The sequence below is a fragment of the Camelus bactrianus genome, chromosome 7 (assembly GCF_048773025.1).
Source record: "Camelus bactrianus isolate YW-2024 breed Bactrian camel chromosome 7, ASM4877302v1, whole genome shotgun sequence".
Taxonomy (NCBI): Eukaryota; Metazoa; Chordata; class Mammalia; order Artiodactyla; family Camelidae; genus Camelus; species Camelus bactrianus.
Genome location: NC_133545.1, coordinates 41,485,862 through 41,507,999, shown reverse-complemented (window position 1 = coordinate 41,507,999; position 22,138 = coordinate 41,485,862). Strand labels below are relative to the sequence as shown.

The following is a 22,138-nucleotide window of genomic DNA, read 5'->3' as shown; positions in this document are numbered from 1 at the left end:
TTACTGCGTGAGATTAGAAAAATTCTGTTCCTTTGCATGTAGTACTCAAAGTACTTCCTTTGCAAGTAATCTATGACAGTGGCACAAGGACAAGGGCCACATGAGACGGCTGTGTGATGCCGTGGGCGTGCAGAATGACAGAACAGTTTCCTTACCGAAAGGGGCTAAATTAGAGAACTTTTAAGGCTTCCCCAGCTCAACATTCTGTGATTTGGGGAGAAGGATTTTTCCCTCTGGCTGTTTAAGCTGGAGTCTGTCTTACCAAGACCTTAGCTATGAGCTCAGGAGGGCTCTGATAACTCCGTCAGGATTATAAATTCAGCTGTCAGCGTTGGGATTGTTGAGTTGACTGAACAAGCAGATTTTCCCCCATTGTCTGCTTTCTAGATTGATGAATAACAATTCCGTCCTCTCCATTTTGTTGTAACTCTTTCACTCTGACACTTCTGATTGCTGAGAGGTTTTCTGGAAATTTCCTAAGGCACACACTGGAGTAAATTCAAGGAGATAATGTGATTCCAATTGAATCATCAGTGTCTCTGCTGTCAGACTTGGTATTTTAGGAGTTCAGTTGGTTGAGTTGTACAACTTCCCAGATTTAACATTACAGACTTGCCACTGTGTCTTGCCCTCAAGTCTTAATAAAGGGACTAAAGGTCTGATTGGAATCTGTGAGGTGAATTATATGTTTATTATGCCACGTTAAGTAAATACTGTTTGAAAGGATTACTGGAGGTTACAATCAAGTTAATTGCTTTAAAAAATCTGTTTTGATTTACTGGGCCCTATGAAAATGGTTAAGCAATTGATTCTGTCGTGGTAAGCGACCTGAAGAAAGTGGTGCTGGCTCCACAAGGGTTGCGGTGCACGCTTCCTCCCTCATGCCCGGAACTGTCCCGTAAATGAGCAGAGAGTCCCCCTGGGACCGGAATGCAAGGGCTGCTGACAGCCTGTTGTTCCTCCAGAGAAGGCTCGTGTCGACAGTTTGACGTTCAGGCTGACCGATTGATTTCTTTCTTTTTATTCTAGATGCTGAAGAGTACCAGCCTCCAATATGGAAATCGTACTGTGAGTATCTGAAATGAGGATCTCCTCAGAAGTCTTTAGCAGGCTTGTCCTTTGAACAATTCTTGCCGTTGATTTAGTGCATGCAAACTCCCACATCACAGCATTGCAAACCCAAATCTTTCTTTTTCTACTAAGGAGAGATATTGGTCAGAGAGGACTGGACCTCTGAGAGCTGGCTGCCTATGACCCACTTAGGAATGCTTAGAAAAAGAAAGATGTACCTTCTGACTCTTTCTTTGGGGCTTCTCTTTTCTTTCTCTTTTCTTTTCTTTCTTTCTCTTTTCTTTCCTTTCTTTCCACAGCTGGTCAGCAGGGGTGAGTGTGTTGACATCCATGAATTATGTTCTTGGCCATTCATCCTAAAGCTGTAATATCATATGACATTTACCACAAAAAAAGTTAACAGCGAAGAATAATGTTTGGTCACTAAGGGTGACTCCGTAGAAACAGAGATCATTGTCTTATCATCAGTCATCAAGCCATCGTCTTCCCTCGTGAAGGCAGGCCGTTGTCATCACCTCAAGCTCATTTTCTCCTTTCTTGGTGTCATCCACCTGCTTGAGTAGTTCTCCAGCAGGAGAGGGGAGGAGTATGGGGGGAGGGGAGCCCACTGTGCTGAGAGCCAGGGCACAGGCTCCCGTTCAGGCTCTGCTTCTAGACAGCAATAAGAAGAGCAGTTATTTCTCAATTATGGATGTTCTATTGTTTCTATTGCACATTGAGACCTGCCCTGGGCCAGCCCCTGCCCTAGCTCTGCCTGAACTCTCAAATCGCACTGCAGCCTTAAGGTACAGGTACCATTATTATCCCCATTTCACATACAAGGAAACCATAGCTCAGGGAGGTTCAGTAACTTGGCAAAGATTTTAGGAGAAGCATTGGAGTGGCAATCAGAGTAGAACCAAGAAGCAAGCCTGACCCACAACCTGCAAGTTTCCAAGATATTTTTCTTTCTATTTAAAATTGTATACATAAGTATATAAATAAGCATATACATACACAGACACACATATGCATATACCTATGTATGCATGTGTTTGTTACAAAAGCAACACAAAACTACATAAGAGACAAACATTAGAGAAATACATAAAGCTGAGAGTAAAAATTTCCTACAATCCACAGACCAGTCCCCACGCCATCTTCCACTCCACTTTCCCAGTGGTTGACCCCTGTCAATTTTGGAAAGCATCCTTCTGAGTGTTTAAAATGCACATGCCTAATATTAAGGCATTTTGTTGTTGTTCCCTTTCATACAAATGGGCTTATGCTGTACCCGGTGTCCTTCAACTTGCTTGTTTCACTTCACAAGTATCTTGTTTTTATCTTCCCGTGTCAGCATATACAGAGGCACCTCGTTCTTTATCACATGAGTCTGTTCTTCCATCTGTGAAATAAAGGGGTTGTGCTGGGTCTCTAAGGGCCCTTCCAATCTGATGCTCTGCATTCTGATCTTCTATTTTAAAAGGCAGTGCTAATGACTTAGTAATTGGATGTTTTTGTTTGTTTGTTTCCTAATGGAGTGTGAAGTGCTCCGACAGTAAATCAACAGAATATCTGTAGTGAGAGGTGTTGGGAGCCCCATGACTTACTGCTCCTTGCACACTGCCTTGCACACAGCCTTGCATACATTAACTACCCAATAAATATTTGTTGAGTGAATGCCACCGCAGAGAGCTTTACTGAAGCGAAAGATAGCACTGGCTCAAATTCATTTCACTTTTTGACAAGAGACCTTGGGCCACCCAATGTATCTCTTAAAAACACTTTTACGTCCTAAGGAAGCCAGAAAAGGTGTTGTTGATTACATGTTCACCATACCAATTTTACCCGAGTAGATTGATTTTAAGTTTGATTTTTGCGTGTGTTTTTAATTTGCTCTGGAATCATAAGACTCTAGGTGTCGAAGGGATGTTTGCGGCCATTTAATACAAACCTAATGGCATGTATGAAGTTCCTCTTTATTATACCCAACTAATAGTCATCCAGATTCTATTTGAGAGTCTCTAGTGATACAAACTCCACAACGGCGGGGACTGGGCCATCAGCAGGGCTATTCACAGCATCAAAACCACACTGATCAAAGGCCTGCAGGGTACTACCAACAAAGAACTCTCCTTTGGTTGCCCTGGATCCATTAACTCTTTGAGTTTGGGTGTTGGACTACGTATAAACTCATCTAACGACATTACTATCAAGCTCATGCTACTTCATCTTATTCCCAAGTTTATGTCAGAGGATAAGCATTAGGAATCAGCAACAGCTAAAATGTAGTCCTTACCTTCCTCTAATTTACTGTCTAGTAAGGAAGACAGATGTAAACCAGTCAACATGCAAATGGACTGAAGCGACAATATACTGCTCCTCTGCCTCCTGGAATTAGAGAAGACTTTATAGAGGGGCTTAAAGTGCACATGAGTCTTGAAGGATAAATAGGAGAAGGAATCTGAGAGCCTTGTGGAACTTCGTGAGATACATTTCAATAGCTAAATATGCTAGAACAATAGCATTTTCCTTGTCTGAAAGTCCAACAAACCTATCAGAATATCAGAATATGAAATTTGTTTTGTTTTAAATAACCCATTGCTGAACCCATTCTGAACCTCAGGAATCACCCAGTCTTTCCCTTTGAAATGCTTTCAAACTATCTTTCGAGAGATGAATTTTAGACGTTGATGTCAGACTCACCGTATTTATGGAATCCATACTTTTCCATCACACACTTAATTTTTTAACTCTAGCAGTTACTTGGTACTTTGAAATTTCTCGTATGTTTACTAGATACAGTTCATTTTGCCATATTATAGGACTTGGTTTAAAAATTGATTATTTACAATGATGATTAAAGTATATAGGTATGTTTTTGCTTTCATCCGTCACCTATTGTTGACCATAATATTGACTTATTTGATATCGGATTCTTATTATGAAGCCTTAGTCCCAATTACAACATTATTCCTAAAAGAAAATTAGTCTACTTCATAATGATCCTCTTTATGAAGCTATTTTTAAGCTTTAATGCCAATTGTGATGCTTTTAGGTGCAAGTAACAGAATATTCCACCAATCGCATCCATTGACATAAGCAAAAAGTCCAGAGGCACTGGCTTCAGGCATGACTAGGTCCAGCAACTCAAATGGCGTTACCAGAACCCAGTGTATACCTCCTCCTTTCTTGGCTCTACTTTCCTAGGTTCGTCTCCACTACTAGTAGGCCTTTGCCCTGTAGTCTCCAGAGAGCTACCCACAGCACCAGGGCTGCCACATCCTCATTGAAGAGCCAAAGACAGACAGACAGTCTACTCCCAGCAAAAGTCTTAGGATGGAGTCTCAGCCCTATTTGACCTGAGTCCCCATCCCTGACTCCATCACTGTGACCAGAGAGTTGAGATATGCTAACTGCCCTAAACCAATCAGGGTCTACCACCGGATCTCGAGAGGGATCACTCCTGAGTAATCCCCGAGACTGGAAACTTTGGAGTACAGTTGAAATGGGGAAGAAAGAAGCAGATGCCTAGAAGTCAATCAACAAATGTCTCATTTAGAAATGTAGACAAATAAGGAACCTTAGACATCAGCTCTCTCAAAATTTTATATAAAGTGTATAGCTCATTCATTAAGTCATTCATTCATTCATTCCAGAAATTCATATTAAGTCTTTGTGTTAGGCCGGCCAGTGTGCTTAGAGCTGTGGGGCCACAAGGATGGATAAGACTGGGTCTTGAGTCAAAGAACAATGATGCCACACGAGGCTCCTTAAGCTCCTGCTTTCTCTGCTCCCCTTTCTTTTTCTTTCTTAGAAGTGAATGCTGTCACTTCCTGGGCTGTTCCCAGAAAAATAGTCTTGTCCCCAAATATCCTATATCTACCTCTAGTCCTTAATATTCAAGTCCAAATCCAAAAACACTGATGAAGTCACTGAGAGAGATTCAGTTTCTGTTCTTTAAAAAAAAAAAAAAAAGCTATTTTCAAGTTTATTTTAAAAATCAAGTAGAGTCTAAAGAGTCTAAAGCTTAAGCCAGAACTGTATGAACTGTATGCCCTAAACAGACAAATTTAAAAGCCAGTCACCATGGGTATACTCTGAAAGACTTCATTTTTAAGAGGCCAATTGCCTGTTAGGTGACAGATGCTGCGGCCAGCCGCTCTCCAAGGTGGGCAGCAGGTCAAGCAGTCACAGCGTGTGTCTGTTATTGTAAAGAAAAGTTTAGAACCTTAAAATTCTGATCCACAGACCCCCCTGTATCAGAATCACCTGAGGGGAATAGTTACAATGACTGTTCCTCTGCCGGATCCCAGATTTGTGAATCAGAAGAGTGGGATTATCTGCAATTTATCACACCCCACAGGTGAATCTAATCACACTTAAGCCTGAGATCCCCCTGGTTCAAGTCTACGCACCCTCATCCTCGGGCTTTTCACCGTGCCGTGGGACGAGAGAACTCCATCCCCATTAAGACTGGACTTTCTGTTAGCAAGACGAGGCCTGCACACAGCAGGCTGGAGGTGGCTTTGGACCGAGAGGATGTCAAAAGCCCCTGCTGTTTCATACTCATACCCGTGAGTTTCTGTCCATGAAAGCTGGGAAGACAGGGTGGTACTGGCTCAGGGTCACAGCCAAGTGGCCAGGTTGGGCTCTGGGTCCACTGGCCCTCTTAAGAGACCAGTGGCTGTTAGAGGACATCCCTGCAGGCCTCTTAGGAGCCGATGGATCTGGACTGGGCTTCACCATCACCCAGGCCACAGGCTTTCACTCAGCGTCCAGGGCCAGTGGGTTGATTCTGTTACCAGAGGATGAGTCGAGTTTTCTTATTGAAGCAAAAGTGAAACATTCTCTCAGTGAGCTCTGGGTTTCTCAACCTGCTTCAGGTTTCTTGGGGAGCAGCGAGCCCTTTCTCAACCTCCCCATTACCTAGTGACCACCCCTTCCCCGCCCACCCCCAGACAAAAAGCTTATTCTAGTGCTAAGAATTCTCTCATGTGCTGTAAGGTCCTGGGGCTGAGGACTGCCTGGGACGTACATATTTAGAACATTGCTGTAGAAGCAAATTCTATCACCTCACCCCTTAGCCCACAGAACCACCCAAGAAGTGACCCATTATTGCACTTTGCTTGTGGCATGTGTTTGCTGAACAAAGAAAATTCAAGAAATGACATTTTCAGATTATGTGACATGTTTCAGTTATATTAAATGAGCCTCAGAGACTTTCTTTTAATGGATGTTTGTTTTGTTTTGGCCAACCTTGAAAATAAGGGACTGGGGGTCCTCGCCTGAAGCTGAGATAGGGCCTAAGTTCCCATTTTTTCTACAGCTGCCATTGCAGTTGGTGGCCATCTCATTATCTTTATGGAGAATTACAACCCAGATGGCAAACAGGCTTTGTCAAATTCTGTTGCTTGAAACAGCACCAAGCAGATCTTGCAGATCTTAGACCTGCTCACTGAGAGATAGTGATTGATTAATGATGTGTGCTGCCCTGGGGCCAGCAAGGAGAGGTGGCACCCCTGGCTTGCCTTTGCAGGGACTCCTTCAAAGTTGCTCCTGGATCAGACTATTAATTCCCGGTGGTAGGACTGGTGAATGGCCTCGTTTCCCTTTACTCCCTAGAGGATACAGCTGCGAGCTTTAGCCGGTTGACACAGGAGAGGAACTCTCCATTACCTTCCTTCTCCTGTAACCTCTCTGATTGTCAGTGGCATCTCAGTGTCTCAGTATTCAAGGCCCTTTCCTCCATTCAGTTTGTAATCAAGCCCTGTCAATCCCCTTCCGCAATCAGCTCACCTTCTCCTCTGCGTTTCCACCAGTGTTGTCTTAAATCACTTTCAGGATCTCCTTTGTGTACAACTAAAATACTGTTCTCTTCTGCTTCCCTGCCTCCAAGGGGAGCAAAGGTCAGTGGTCCCCACTCCTGGCCATGCACTGGACTCTCCCAAGGAACTTTAAAGAGAATAGATTTGGGGGACTCTTGCCAGGCTGGCAGAGTGAGCCTTGCCAGGGATGATGATGGTGTCTGGGAATCTGTATTTTATAACAGCTCCTCAGAAATTCTGATGCAGGCAGCCCCACTTAGGACCTCATTACCATCTGCTTTGGGGAACCACTGGCAAGGCTGAAAAATATAGATCTTGGGATCTGGAAAACAGGCTTTAAATCTTGATTTCATCATTTTATCTGTGTGACCTTGAGCTTCTTCAAAGCTTGGCATCTCCACTACTTTATCACTGGGAGGGGAATAACAGTTACCGTGGAGGTTTATTACAGTGATTCAGTGAGGAAATGTAGATAAGGTGTCTGGCACACAGTAGGTGTCCGGGTAATGGCAGCTTCCATTATTCCGAATAGTCTTATCCTTGTTGTCATTATTCTGAAACGGACCAGACTATGTCACTATCCTGCTCAAAGCATGTCACAGCCTCCCCATTACAGACAAGATCATCCAGCTGCTTAGCATGGCCTTCAAGTTCAGTCCCATGTGTCCTCCTCCCACATCTGCCCACCCTGGTGCAACAGCCACACTGGACTTTCACTGACCAATCAGCACATCATTCCCAGGACTTTTTCCTCCATCTGTACCTACCTCTCTTTTCTCTACCTGCTGAAACCCCACTGACCCTTCCAGGAGAGCTCCAGCCTCTCCCCTCAGGAAGCCATCCCGATCACCTAAGTGAAAAGAACTGCTCCCTCCTTTCCCCCTCATTAAAGTGCTTGGCCCATCCTGGTTTCATTTCTCCACATGCATCTCCCTCTTATGATCAGTCCCCCTGAAGGCATGGATTGTGACCCATGAGTCATTTGATACAATATGCATTAAGCATCTACTATGTGCCAAGCACTGTTCTAGGTGCTGGGTGTCCCACAGTGGATAGAACAAATCGTTGCCCCCAAAGAACTTATACTTTAGTCAAGGGAGACGACACACAAAATAAACCAATAAGGTGTGTTCATGGTGATGAGTGCTATAAAGTACGTAAAATGGTGTAAGGGAGCAGAGCAATGGGATGGAATTTTATACTAAGTCAGGCAAGTCAGGGAAGACCTGAATGAAGAGGGGGAGGCAGCCTTATAGACATCTTGAAAAAGAGCAATCCAGGTGGCAGAAACAGCAAGTGCAAAGGCCTGGGGCATGGAAAATAAACCAGGGCTTCAGAATCAAAAGGATACATGTTAGCTGGATGCTCAGGGGCAAAGGTTTCACTTCTCAGCACTTGTTTCCTCATCTAAAAAAATGAGAATGATAATGATACAATGTTCTTTTTTTCTGAGCTCTTGTGAAGATTCAATAAAATATTGTTCCTGACACATGGTGGGCACTGGATATGCTAGTTCCCTTCTTTTCTCCCTTCCTCTCCATTCATCCTCAAAGCCTCCACATAATACCAACTTTGGGATCTGTCCTATAGGAGATGTTCAAACATCTGCTGATACGAATTGCAAAGGGGTGCTGAATTCAAAATGCTTCTCTCTTGTAAAAGATGTACTTCCTTTGCCATCTTCAAGGGATGCAGTAAAAATGGTGTTCACAAAGCTGTTCCAGCCATGCCCCCAACATATAACTAACTGCTGGCTTCAAAGGGCATTGATGAGGGGAAGATGAGAGGACAAGGTTCTCTGGATATGGGTTCTGCAGTTCCCCTTAGCTCTAAAACTCTGTCATTCTAGCAGATGTCCCCATGGTTCCCTCATCACTTATTAACAGCAAAACCCTGCTGAAAAGCAGTTTGTTGGTGTTGGGGCTGATTCGAGAGGAATAAAGGTTTCCACGCAGCCTCACTCATGATTGAAGGAGCGTGTGTGCACTGTGACAGTCAGTGGAATGTCCACACCCATTTCTCTATCTTTGGCCACTTCTTCCTCATGTTTCCTCTTGGACAGGAAGCCTTCTCTGATCTGTCTCTCAGACATGACTGCAGCTGTCCTTAAGCGACACAGCCATCATCATTAGTGTGGGCAACCTAAGCTTAGAGGGAACACATTAAAACATCTCTATGAGGGTTAGATGGTTTTTTCTCTGTGAGAAAGCTGGGCCGTCTACCCTTAATTAGGTAAGATAATAACCATGTTGAGCTGAAGGCACTGGGGAGCCAGAGTTACAAAATACATCCCATCATTTCCATCTCTGGTTCCACATGATCATCTGCCCATTAGTTAAAATTTCTTTTTTATTTTGTAGACCTAAGAATAAGCCAGAAATTTTTGCTTCTCATATTACATTTTCTAGAAAGATTTTATAAGATCAAATTTTGAACTTTTCATAGCTGTATTATATGGCATGATTCATAGATTTCTCTAATGTTAATTATTCCCTCTTAAAGAGTCTGAAGATAACATCGTGTAGGTTTGTTTTCAACCTCTATTTCCATGGAAGTAGGATCCCCCCCCCCAAGTTCCATGCATAGGGTAGCTTTTCCTCTAAGAGAAATAACCAAACTAGCTGAGCAACAGAAAATCACTCATTATAGTCTGAAAAATCACAAATGCTAGTCTGATAAATTGTATTTTTGTGTGGAGTCACCTGCTTCCCTCCAAGCCTGAGAGTCTGCCTTTAAAACAGGATATAAGAGAGTTACTGTTATTTAAGATATTAAAGGGACCAAGAAAAAGGAATGACAATGGGTGGGAAATAGTCAAGTTGATGGGAATCCATAGTGTTAGGCAGAGCAAAACTGGAGCTCATAAAAAGAGAAATGACTCAGGTTTCATTCACTCACAGAATCAGTTATGTCTTTGTCCAGAACTGTGACATTTCAGAGAATGGCCCTCCTCTTCCAATGCCAGTCTTTCCCGGTTTTGTCAAGAAACGTCAGCATTGATATTCAGGAATCCTGTTACACGATCTTACTACTTAGATACTCACGAGTAGAATTTCATCTTTAAAATTGTCAGAAGATTTTTGGTCGTATCTAGTCTTCCAAGAAAGCCATAAAATGAATAATGCCAGTAACAATTATGAAACTAAATTGGCCCTATAAGAATTTTTAAAAATCAATTTTGCCAGTTTATGTTCATTGTAACTAATTTCCATATAAATGATCTGACTTGATTCAGTCTCAGAATGTGTCTGTATCTCCTTTGTGTTTTGGTTGAAAAATCAGCAGTTCTTGAAAGGTACTTAGGTAGAGTTATTTGAAGGCATGTTGGTATGTTCTGATGTTTTTTAATGATGGTTATCTTTTTTTTTTATGTTTGGCAGTGTATCAGTTACAGCAAGAGGCCCCTCGTCCCAAGAGGATCATTTGTCCTGGGGAGGTCAGTACTTGGCTATTTCCAGTTCACCTTGTTAAATACGATGAATTGTCAGCACTATGTTGATATTGGAGAGCCTTCACATTTCCTGAGAGTTGATTTCTATTAACATTTGTTAAAATGTGAGCAAATTTAACGTCTAAGTAACCTATGTTTTGAAATCAGGTGTGATTTGAAAAATATTAACAAACTAACTTGAAATCCGAAGTCTCACATTGCATAGACAAATTGAGTCTCCTTTAAGCAACCCCCCAAAATGTGTATTATGGTTGGTTTTCTTGTTCCTGCAGTTTTAATACTTTCAGCATTTTTTATTATGGAATGCTTCCAACAGAGAAAATACAGAGAATGATAAATATCTGGATACTCTCAACACCCATATTTAGCAAACCTTTATGCTTTGCCATATTTGCTTGACAAAAAAAAAAAATCTCTACAAGGAAAGTGACTGTGTTTTTATTCTTGGAGATAAGCTTTAAAATATATTGACTCATAAAAATGCTTCTCAGCCCACAGAACTTTCCCTAGCCTTTCACTCATCAGTTCTCTTATCTTCTGGGATGCCAGCGAGATTTGAAAGGCAGGACTAAGTCTCTGTTTCCTATTTTTATGCTGACCAGCTGCTTTAATAGCCAGACCAATATCCTTCAGACAAAGGTCCATGGGTCCTTGCTTATTTTTGTTATTATGACTCTGATTAAATACAGAGCAGCAGATACCTTCTAAAGTGTTATATATGCCTTATCAGGGGGAAAGGATCTGATTCCAATAATCCTGAGATTCACCCTTGAACATCAGTACTTTCTGGCAGACCAACTGGATCTGGTATTGAACCTTTCTCAAAGACTTAAATCCATAGGTATTCAAACACAGAGCCAACTTACCACTGTTTAATAAATGTTTCTATATGAAATTTTACTGCTATTGAAGGGCATTGAAGTTCATCAAGTAATCTGAATTTTAATAGGGTGGACATTCTCATCCCAGGAATGTGACTTGAGAGGAAAAAATATCTGATCTGTAAGGAAAAATCCAGGATGAGGTCAAATCTTTATTTAGTGGTATGATCTTGTTCTGTCACTAACCCTGCTGGTTGCTGTCCTTCAGTAATATCCAAATGAGAGAAGAACAGGATAAATACACGGGTTTTAATCAGATGCTTTAATTAGTGTGTTTTGGGTGGAAATTAAGAAACAAGTTGTTCAAAATTCCTTCAGTCCTATTTTACATTTAGTATTTTGCCATCAGAAAAAAATACAACCTTGTGTAAGGAGCTAGAGGAGTTTAAATGTCTCCATGAGAAGAATGTTTGTGAAATTGCAATATAATGAAAGACTCTTCTTAGGGGTATTAATAAAAGGTCTACCAGCAAGATCAGGCACCAGAACTTGAAACCCAAGGGGATAGTAAATATTCATTTCTGTGTGTGTGTGTATATATATATATATGTGTATATATATATATATATATACACATATATATATATATATATGGAGAGCCTACTCTGTTTTGACTTTGATTTAGGTGTTGGGAATACAGCAACAAACTTGGCTATTGGTACTTTGAGTGTCATATTAATTGCATGTAATTAAAGATAAATTTAAGTTTTACCTCTGTATGTGTGTATGTATGTAAAAGAGAGAGAAAGAGATAGAAAGAGAGAGAGTCTAAGCACTTCTTTGTTTCCCAAAATCCTTGAAACCATGTCAGTTGTCCTCTAGGCCAGGTGGAATATTAGCAGTGGAGATGGGTGGATTCAGATTTGCTTCAGAAAAGCTCTTCATAGGGGTCCACTGAAACTCTTGAGACATCCAGTGGGCTGAGGGGCCAGAGCGTATCTCTTTGATGTTGCACTTGTGCCAGAAGGAAGTGCCCCAAGTGCCCCAGTGAGGCAGACCGGGTGCCACAAGCCACCACCATCTGCTGTGACCAAAGGATGTAGCGCGCATGCAGCTTTTTTCCCTCTCTCTAGCCTTTTAAACCAAGCTTTTCACCTTTTGACCTTAATCAATCTGATCATTAATAAGTTATGCCTGGTGGAGGCTGGATTCCTAGGTAACTTGCCTCTAGAAATTCCATATCTCATTTCTGCCAGGAAACCTAGCACAAAACAGGTATTGACTGGCTCCATTTCCTCAGCGGGCGGCGTGGGGCCCATCCAGCCAGGCAGGTGTCAGGCAATAAAAGGCCGAGTTGCTGGAGGAACAGGTGCCGCTCAGATGAGCACCAGCGGGCGTAGCTTCCGTTCCCTTTGTCCTCCTGCGCGACGTTAACTGCAAGTAATTCCTGCCCAAATTGCTTGGACTCCCAGGACTTGGCCTCCTTCTAGTGAAGGCACGGCCTCCTCTTGGACGCTGGTGAAACCATTGCTTCTGCTACAGATGGTGTTTGAGCAAACGGCTCTGTGCCTTGTAACACACCTGCATGCTCGGGGGACGTGCCCAATGAAGACAGAAAGCCCTTCAGTTTGAGTGTGTGGCCAGAGAGACTGAAGTTTATTAACACATTTTTACATAAAGCCGTAAAGGGTATTTCTTTTGAACAACAAGTTGTGATTTTTCTGTCTTTGCCATCTTATACCTTAGCTAGCTACTAAGAGTCCAGATTTTTTTTTTTTTTTTTTTTGGATACACAGCCCCCGCCCCCTTCTTGGTCTTCAAGCCCTTTCCTCTCAGCCACCTTGTCCCTGGGAAGGCTGCCCAGCTGTGTTGCCCTAACACACTCCACCTCCTTTGTTTCTCTGATGACTAACAACCTCCCAGGCCATGGGCCTCCCTCAGATACAGATACTCCCATTGAACGTGACAAATCCCACGTTAGAACACCAAGTGAGTCTGCAGCTATAGAGTCATGGAACACTGTCGTTCAAGGGTACAGACAGAGGCCAGCCTGGCTTGAATGCTTGGCAGCTCTCAATGGATACCAGCCACTTAATGGACTTTGCTGGAGAGCTAGGTGATGGAGGGGACAGACCGATTCAGCAGGCAAAATCCAATGAGCTTTGCAAACCCAGAGAGGGGAGCCCAAGCTGCAGAGTCAGCTGGACTTGTTTTGAATCCTTGTTCTGCCACCTTCCAGCTTCCTGACTTAGAGCCAAGCTCTTACTCTCTCAGGAGGATTAAAGTCTACCCCCAGGGCAAACTGCTACTTTGCAGGGTATTATAAGTGAGATCTATGTGTCAAGTGTCTAGAATGGTGCCTAGACCATAATAGGTACTCAGTGTTGATGACTCATGGCCATTCAGAAATCTGTGAAGAACAGGTTCTGAGATAGTCATTAGGGGCAGAGTCGGAGCAATGACAGTATTCTCTGGATGTGAGGGCAAAAGAGGCAGTGATCAAGAACAAAGCAAGATGCCGGGTCAGGGATTAAGCCACCAGGTAAAAGGATACTGAGGATGAAGGACAGAAGGTACAAGCCGCTAAACAACAGCTTTGGCACCAATTCAGCCAGGCAGGGTCCATTGCTGAAATAACAGTTCATTGCTTTCTTGAGATTTATTGCAGTAAATTAATATTTACTGAGCAACCTCAGCACTTGGCCCTCTTCTCAACCGGCATTTCCCGAGTGCTCCAAGCCAAGAGATTCAAAACATCTTCCAGTAGGCAGAATTCTCACTTGCCCTTTCTGTCAATTATCAGCCATTTCATAAGTATTTATTAATTACCAAATGTGTGCATAGGTGGCCTGCCAGGTGTTGTCCAGAATAAAATCCAAATTTGTACATCCAGCTAAGATCTCTCCCTTGGGCTCCAAACACCTCGCTTCGGCTGTCTGCTTGACCTCTTCAAGTAGCTGCCTCACAGGCCATCTCTAGCGTAATGTTCAAGGTAGAGCTGAACCCCACTCCATTAAGTGGCACCTAACTTCAGAAACCTAGACTCCTGTCTTCCCTACCTTCCCCCCTTTTCTCTCAGTAAGCTTCAATTTTACCTCCAAATATACCTTGCATTTGCTCGCTCTTCTCCATCTCCGGGTCTGCCACGTGGTTTGGCCCATCATCTCATCATCATTTCTTGCCTGGCTTGTTGCTGCTCAGCATCCTCCTGCCTCATCTCTCTGCTTTCACTCTTGGCACGCTCCCTGTAGCTCATGTGCGTGCACGTGCACACACATGCACACACACACTCCATTCTTCAAACAGGAGCCCAAACCGTCACTGGTTAGATATAAATCCAACAGCTCCAGCAGCCTCCTGTTGCTCTTAAAATAAAAGCAAGACTTCTTGCTCCACCCGTGAGCCATGTGTGTCTCCTGCATTTCTCACTGCCCTGTCTTCTCCAAGCGCATTGCCTTGCAGCCCCACTAGCTCCTGCTTCTCTTCATCAAACAGACCGCAATGCTGCTACCACAGGGCCTTTGCATTTATCCTTTGCCTGGAATTCTTGTCTTCAAGTTCTCTGTATGTCCAGGTTTCAGACCAAATTTCACCTAACAAATGAAGCTCTCCCTGAACTCCATAAAAATTAGCCCCTACAGATCTTCTCTCATATCACCCTCTTTACTTTGTTTATAGTACCTGATACACTCTTTGGTATATTGTTTGTCATATTTAACTGTTTCCATGTTGCTTCTGCATCTCCCTCCAGGAGAAAACAAGCTCTAGAGACATCACCAGTCTTAATCATAGGTACTTTCCTAGCATTGGGCCCAGGGCCAAGGAGCCGTGGGCAATCAATAAATATATGGTAAAATGATGAAAAAAAGGATGGAGACTGCTAACATAAGGAATTTAGAATTCTCCAACTATTACTAATACCATATCAGATTTACTCAATGCTGTCATTAGGGTAGTGAGTTGGACTTTTGGCCGTTGTTAAGGTTCTTACTTAAACACAGACTAATATTTTTTCCTGGAATATTCTAAATGTCATTTTGGCCTTTCCAAAAGGCCAAAAAGTCAAGATTTACTTGCATGATTAATGTAAAGTCAAGTTCCTCCAGAATTACCTGACAAATACAAAATATGTAGAAATTCTTTTGTGACTGTAAATGCTTTGGTGTCATTTGTCATTCTTTTTTGAAATTGCTGCAGTGAATATGGGATGATAAAAAAAGCGATTTCAAAAAAGGGAACTGCATTACATACTGTTATTTCAAATTGTTCTCCATTTCCTGTAGCTTTGCTTCCCTTCCCACTTGCCAGGGAAAATCTGTTTTGGAAAAAAAAAAATTTTTTTAAGTGCAAAAGTGAATTGTAGAACTGAGGTTTCTAGTATTCATGATCAAAACTTTTTTTTTTTTTCTTGATTGTCAGAGGTTAAGCCAGGTACAGATGGCAGTGGCCTGTCTTAAATTGTGGTAATACCTTATTTTACCTCTTAGTGAATTGTATTCACTTTTCAAATAGGACTCTAAGTGCCCCACCACCACCCTTCTGTGCATTTTCTCTAGTTTTTGGTGTTCCTGAATATCTACCCGTTTCACTCTCTGCTGCCTTTCTTTGTAAAAACTGTTCTTTTAAGCTTATAAAGCATTTCATTTTATCATTAGGCCTTTAAAAATTTTATTCATCCATTTCTAGACTTCACAGTCTTACGGTCTTGTAGCTTTAGGCATTTATCTTGTCTTAGGCATGTCTGGAAGGTCTTAACAAGCCATATTGATTGGCTGTATTGTTCTCAACTAACTCAGTACATTTCAAATCACAGATTTAAAATAAACTCAGAGCGGTTTTCTAATATTCTACAATCCTCCCTCTTTTCTTCTTCTATTCGTTGAAAATAAATGTTTTTGAGCAAACGTGCATTGAGACGAACATGAAAATTCTACTGATTCAAGACGTCTCGAGATGTCTTTAATGTAATGAAATCGATTCTATGTGCCACAAACAAAAATCAATCCCATTACCTTTTAATTGGCTTTATGTGTAGTAATCAGAAGGCTGTTTCTTCCCTGGTTAGAAGTATTTCTCATCTTTTCATCCCAGACTTTGTCCACTGGTCTCTTTTTTCCCCCTTTAATATGGACCCAGCCTAGAACCGAGGGCTCTTCCCATCACTGTTCCTCGTGGGTTTTCATCTCCCTCTCTAATGTAGTCAGGGAGCTTTTTTCTTTGATGTGATTTCATCCTGACCTATACTTGCTTTGCCTGTAGACCTACTGTTGTAAAAGGAGAAAACCTTTTTGTAAAACTGATATTAGAAAAAGATTTTAGACATGTGAGTTTAATTTTTTTCTTAAGATAGAGCCAAAAGTTTTGTGATTCTTTAAATAAAAAGCTTTTTTTAATCAACAAGTGATGCAGTCTACCAAAATACATAACCTTGCAAAAAAATTCACTCCCTTTGGAATATTCTAAATTTTTTCTAATGTAATGCAGACCTTGCATGCTTGCACCTAGAAAATATTTAGTCATTTCCAGGGTGATATGATGAGCAGTGGATTAGGGTTCTTGAAGGACAAACGGCTACAGAATTCAGAGGCTCAAGGGTTCGGAGCCAAGTGGATGGGCTAACTGGAGAGGGCCACCAATACTTATATACATCTAAGTTGTGCATAAGCTGAGGCAAAACAAAGTTGTTTTTTTTTTTTTTTTCTTAAAACAGAATAAGGAAAATGAGGGAGCATTAATAGTAATTGCTAATAAGTAAATTTTCTTGAGAAGCTACTACTAGAGATGAAATATTACATTATGTAGTTATTAGTTGTTTCAGGGGAAAAAGAAAGAATAACTGACAGCGTCATGGATTACAACGCATGCTCTGTTATCCTCACTTAGTCTGAAACAGCCTGAACCCCAGACACCGTCACTCACAGATAGGGGTAGGGGTGGGATGGTCCCAGGGCACAATGCTAAAAGTGCTGGCTTTTGGAGGGGCCAACCTTACTTACCCAAAGAGAAAGCAGATGGCTGCACACCAGTTGCTATCTAGAACAACCCATCTCATGTCTGCTCTGTGACTCAGAGGTCAGGTCCAACAAAATTTCAGGTGTGGCCAGGACCATCTGGGAAAAGGGGCAGGTGCATAGCACTGGATGCACTAGTGAGGTTTTAAAGACATGCTTCACATTTGACTCATCTGGTTCAACATTAACTGAGGAATAATACTGATAAAAGCAGGCCACACTTTGCCCCGAGCAAGCCCCGTTTCCTAGGGTAGTGTGGCCTGGCTAACCAAGCAGTGAGACGTTTGAAAACAGATTTGTAAAGTGACTTTACTTTCCATCAGAAAACTGCACGTGGCACAGTCTCAGACTGTCCTGATTTTACCGTGGCGACTCTAAAGGGTATTGCCTAATTATTTACTGCTGTCAGTCTCTCAACAGAAGTGAGCGCTAACACATATGGAGCACTGATGTGCCCTGAGCACTGGGTGAAGAGTTTCACATATGTTATTCCTCACAGCAGTGCCACGGCGATGGTTATCTGTCTCATTTTACAAGAGGAAATGAGACAAAATAGCACAGGAAGGGCAGAGCCAGATTCAAACTCAGACAAGACTGGGCTTCTAACCCAGTAACTCTGAAAGGGTGGTCCCAAGACCAGTAGCGACGTCATCACCGGGGAACTTGTCAGAGATGCAGATTCTCCGGCCCACCTCAGACCTGTAGAATCACAGACTTGGAGTCGTGGCCCAACGACGTGAGCTTTAACAGGCACAGCAGGTCAGCCTGCTGCTCGCTCACGTCTGAGGACCGCTCTTGTAGCCGCTGTTCTCGCTCCCTCTGCTTTCTGTTTCAGACCACCTTCCCTATGCCCTGGAATAGAAGGAGCGAGATGCTCTGTCCCCTGATGATGCTTACTGTTTGCTTAGTGCTGTGCCAGACTTTTCGTGGGCTTCAAAGTAGATGCCAAGGCACCCCATGACCTTCTTTTTTTTTTTTCTTGATGTATTTCCTCCTAGATATCATTTTCCACCCTTTAAAAATATTTTGCCTTTGCCTTTCTTCTTGGCTGTGTCTAGCTTTCCCACACCCTCTTATGTTGCCGAGGCCAAATATGGATCTTTGTAGGGGTATGGTCAGTGCTTAATTTAACCTGGCTCCCTGTGCCCACACTCTCCCCCCTAAGAAATCATACTTCTTACTGTTATATTTGCATGACTAATTAACAAAAGTATTCAAATTCAGTTCTAATAAGGTGATTCATACTCATGTTCATCCAGATTCCGTATATATTCTTATGAACACCAGTTCTTGTTAAATGTTCTCCTTATCTTGTGACTGTGCACAAACCCTGGCTAGATTTACTCTGGCTTTTAATGGACTTTTGCATTAATAAAAACACCAAATCCATTATCATTATGTCAGGAATACTTTGACTTGTATTTCTATTTTCCAAGCACTGTCACTCAGTAGATCATCTGTGCACTGAGTGAGTAGTCAATTCAGGATTGTAGGCGACTGATTTGCTAACAAAAGCCAGTTCAGCGCTGGTGCTGTGCTGGCCCTGCCTCTTTACCTCAGTCTCCCGCTCCCCTGTCGTCACCAGGCTGACTGGTGCCATTGGTAATCAGTCACCCTTAGCTGTGTCCTCTAACAAACTACAGTCTCACTTGGCATTGGCGCTCAGTACATTATATCTGTCCGTCTTGCTGGACAGAATAGCAAGCTTCGCTGTAGCAATAATATCTTTCTTCCTCCTTATTTACATGGCCAGTGTCATTGCCCCATCTACTGTGGAAGGAAATTAAATAGCCTTGGCACAGCCCAGCAAAGGCATGTTGGTTGCCATCCAGCACCTTGTGTCCTTCTAGGTAATTGCACATCGATTGTTTGATGAATTGTTCTTGTATCTCTCTGGGCATTTCTGCCATGTCTGTGATTACACTGTGCTGGTTGTCCCTTTGCTCTGTTGTGATACTCAGAGTTCCACAGCTTCTCAAAGACCATACTCAGTGATGCTCCAGAAGCACCTTTCAGTTCAAGGATGCACATCAGATCCTTAGGGTTTCAGTATTCTCAGACATGTAACAATGCAATTCAACCATTTTCTGTCTTAGTTCATTTTGATTTTTTAAGTTGGCATCAGTATGCCATAGATTAAAAATTAATGATTCTCCCCTCCCTGTGCAGTAAGAGACAGAAGGGCACAAACACAAATACATGATTTGACCTGCCATTAAATACAAAGGCCTTTTGAGGCATTGGCAAAAGCTCTGAGTTTTGAACTAACGATAAGATGTCTTGAAATTGATTTTGAGAATGGACTCTAATGTTTGCTAGCCCAACATAGCCATTGGCATACTATAGTCCGCCAGCTTTTTTTGTAAATAAAGTTTTATTAGAACACAGCAATGCTCATTCCTTTATGTATTGCCTATTGCTGCTTTTATGATTTCATGGTGAGTACTTGAGATAGACTGTGTGGTTCTCAAAGCTTAAAGTATTTACTACCTAACCTTTGCCAGAAGAAGTTCGCTGACCCCTAGCCTTGCACTAGAAGTAACTCTGATGAGTGAGTTAATATACGTAAAGCACTCAGTACCTGGCATTTATCTATGGAAAGCATTTGTCTTTAATTTCTACCATTTCCCAAGCACTTTTATATATATTAACCAAAAAGGATATTTTGGTCCTGAAATTTAGGATGGATTTGACCCTAAGCCATTGTAAGAAACATTTCAGCCTTCATGTGTAACACGTGTAAATTGATGAAAGAAGCCAAGGCAGTCACAGGAAGAGGTGGCTCTTCCGCCTGCTTTCTCACGACCACGTCCTCCCTGTGAAGAAACGGTAGCCTGTTAGGAGACGTGGCCCAGCTTTTGACAAGCAGGAAGTTAAAGAGGTGTACGGAATCTCTTTCTTTGGGAACACCATCTGAACGTGCAAACACAGCTCATTGTCTTTAATTTCAGGAACGAAGCTGATGTTACCTTCCTGTTAAAAGTCTCCATGTTATTGAACTTTGATTAACGACTTGCATGTTGAAGCATTTAGGGGAGAGTGCTGTGTCTGCAACCTACTGTGAAATGAATGCATCCCCCTCCAAATTTGGTTCAATGGATGGATAGAGGGATAAATAAATAGATATGCCATAGAGCGAGTATATATAGCACATGTTGTAGAATCTAGGTGGGGTGTATGTGGGTGTTTGCTGTAAAAGTCTCAACAGTTCTGTACGTATGAAAATTTTCATAATAAAATGTCAAGAAGGAAAACAAAGACTGTGCAAGAAGAGCAATGGCAGGGTGTGCTCCTCCCCAGGGCACAAAAACAATCTCTTGGGTGTGCAGCCCTGAAAGGCAGGAGGATGCTGGAAACAGCATAAAGCTAGCCCAAGAATTTTTGGCATGGAATAATATGTCAGAAAAAGAATTTGAAAGCAAGGACAAACATCGAGAAGGCACTTTCACTCTTATTTATTATCATGTTGGGAATTGTTTGGGGGAAATGCCTATTTCAGAAAAGCTAAATGAAGTGATTTTTTTTTTTTAAATAATAGAGACAGGCTTCTGGATTTCATGGCATCATCACCACGTAGCAAAATGAATACTGGACCTGAAATCAGCAACTGGGTTTCAGCCCAAATCTGCTGCCAGCCCGGGGTAGACTGTGAGCAGACTAATTTACCACTCTGAGCTACAGCTTCCCCATCTGTAAAAAGGGGGCAAAGATACACAGTCCACTCTCCTGGTGGAAGAATTAATATCAAAGCTTTCTGAAAGCCACAGAGATCTCACCAGCCAATGAGTTCTCGGTGGGGCAATATTACCCCCACGGAGGAGGGAGTGGGGAATTTATTCTTGAGAGGGCACATAAAAAATCTTACTCTTTTAACATATAAAGCTCAGATATACGTATAGAACATAAACAGATACAGAGTCTATCTGTAGTATTACAGTTTTGCTGGGAAGAGATGATTGGGGAAGAAAAACACGTAAAAAGGCTCCAAAGGAAGGTTATAATGCAAAAAATATTGAGACCATTTTCCTGGATAGTCTTTCATTTCTACTGTCTCCCAAGTTCCCTTTCTTTTTCTTTAGACAGCTTAATTTTATCCATCAGTTTGAGCACATAAGCACATACATTTGAGTACTTACATTTGAATACTCTTACATTTCTGTGAAAAGGAGAGAAGGAAAAAAAAAAACTTCCGGAGAGAAGAATGAGAATGATGGACGTTCTTTGCCTTTTCCAAAGTACATATAGTACCACTATAACCCAAATGCCATTACGCTTTGACGGAAGGAATTTACTAACAAGAATGAGGAATTAAATGAGTGTACTCACCCGATCTTTTTACCCTCTAGAAATTTAACAGCAGCATTAGTTTTCCCTTGATTTGATTCGATTCTATTGGGTACTTCAAGCTCTTTGAGCCAAAGAGGTATGTGAAGAATTTAAAGAGAGTTCCAAGGAGAATAATGAAGACGAATTCAGGATCGGAAAATAGGATCTACTGGAAAAGGTTAAAAGAACAAGGATCATTTACTCTGAGGAAGAACAGGCCATCAGGTGGCACAGAGATGGCTTCTAATAGTGGAAACCTTATCTATAGAGAATACCCTCAGGTTCTTATCTGCACTGAAAACCAAAGGAAGGGAAAAAAGGATATTTTGAAGCAAGAAGGATATGAGATTAGATAATAAGATAAAATTTCTCTCCATGATTAAATCCTAGATTTTAACACTCCTTTATGGGATTTCTTTCTTTCTTTTTTTAAATAAGATGCCTGTCTGTAAAAAGGATCAGGAGAATAGACAGGTAAACCCATTATAATTGATTCTCCTGCCCTTGGTGGGAGGCCAGCCAGCCAGCCTGGCCAGTGTGGCCTCCCTGGGATTTGGCTTGATGGGAGGAAAGCCATTTTTCCTGGAGCTGTGGGTTCAGGATGCCAGAAGATGAATACCAAGCCCTAGCCAAGAGAGTCCCGGGGCAGTG

The 22,138-nt window shown here is 42.1% G+C and overlaps 1 protein-coding gene across 2 annotated transcripts in view; it reads left to right on the top strand.

Annotated features, from left to right (window-relative positions):
* CHN2 (chimerin 2) overlaps nt 1–22,138 on the top strand; it is a 268,979-nt gene that overhangs the window by 134,139 nt on the left and 112,702 nt on the right. For both annotated transcript variants that reach the window (XM_074367307.1, XM_074367308.1), the window contains exons 2-3: nt 1,030–1,068; nt 10,259–10,314. In XM_074367307.1, coding sequence (XP_074223408.1) covers nt 1,030–1,068; nt 10,259–10,314 — 95 coding nt within the window. The remainder of the gene's footprint in view (nt 1–1,029; nt 1,069–10,258; nt 10,315–22,138) is intronic.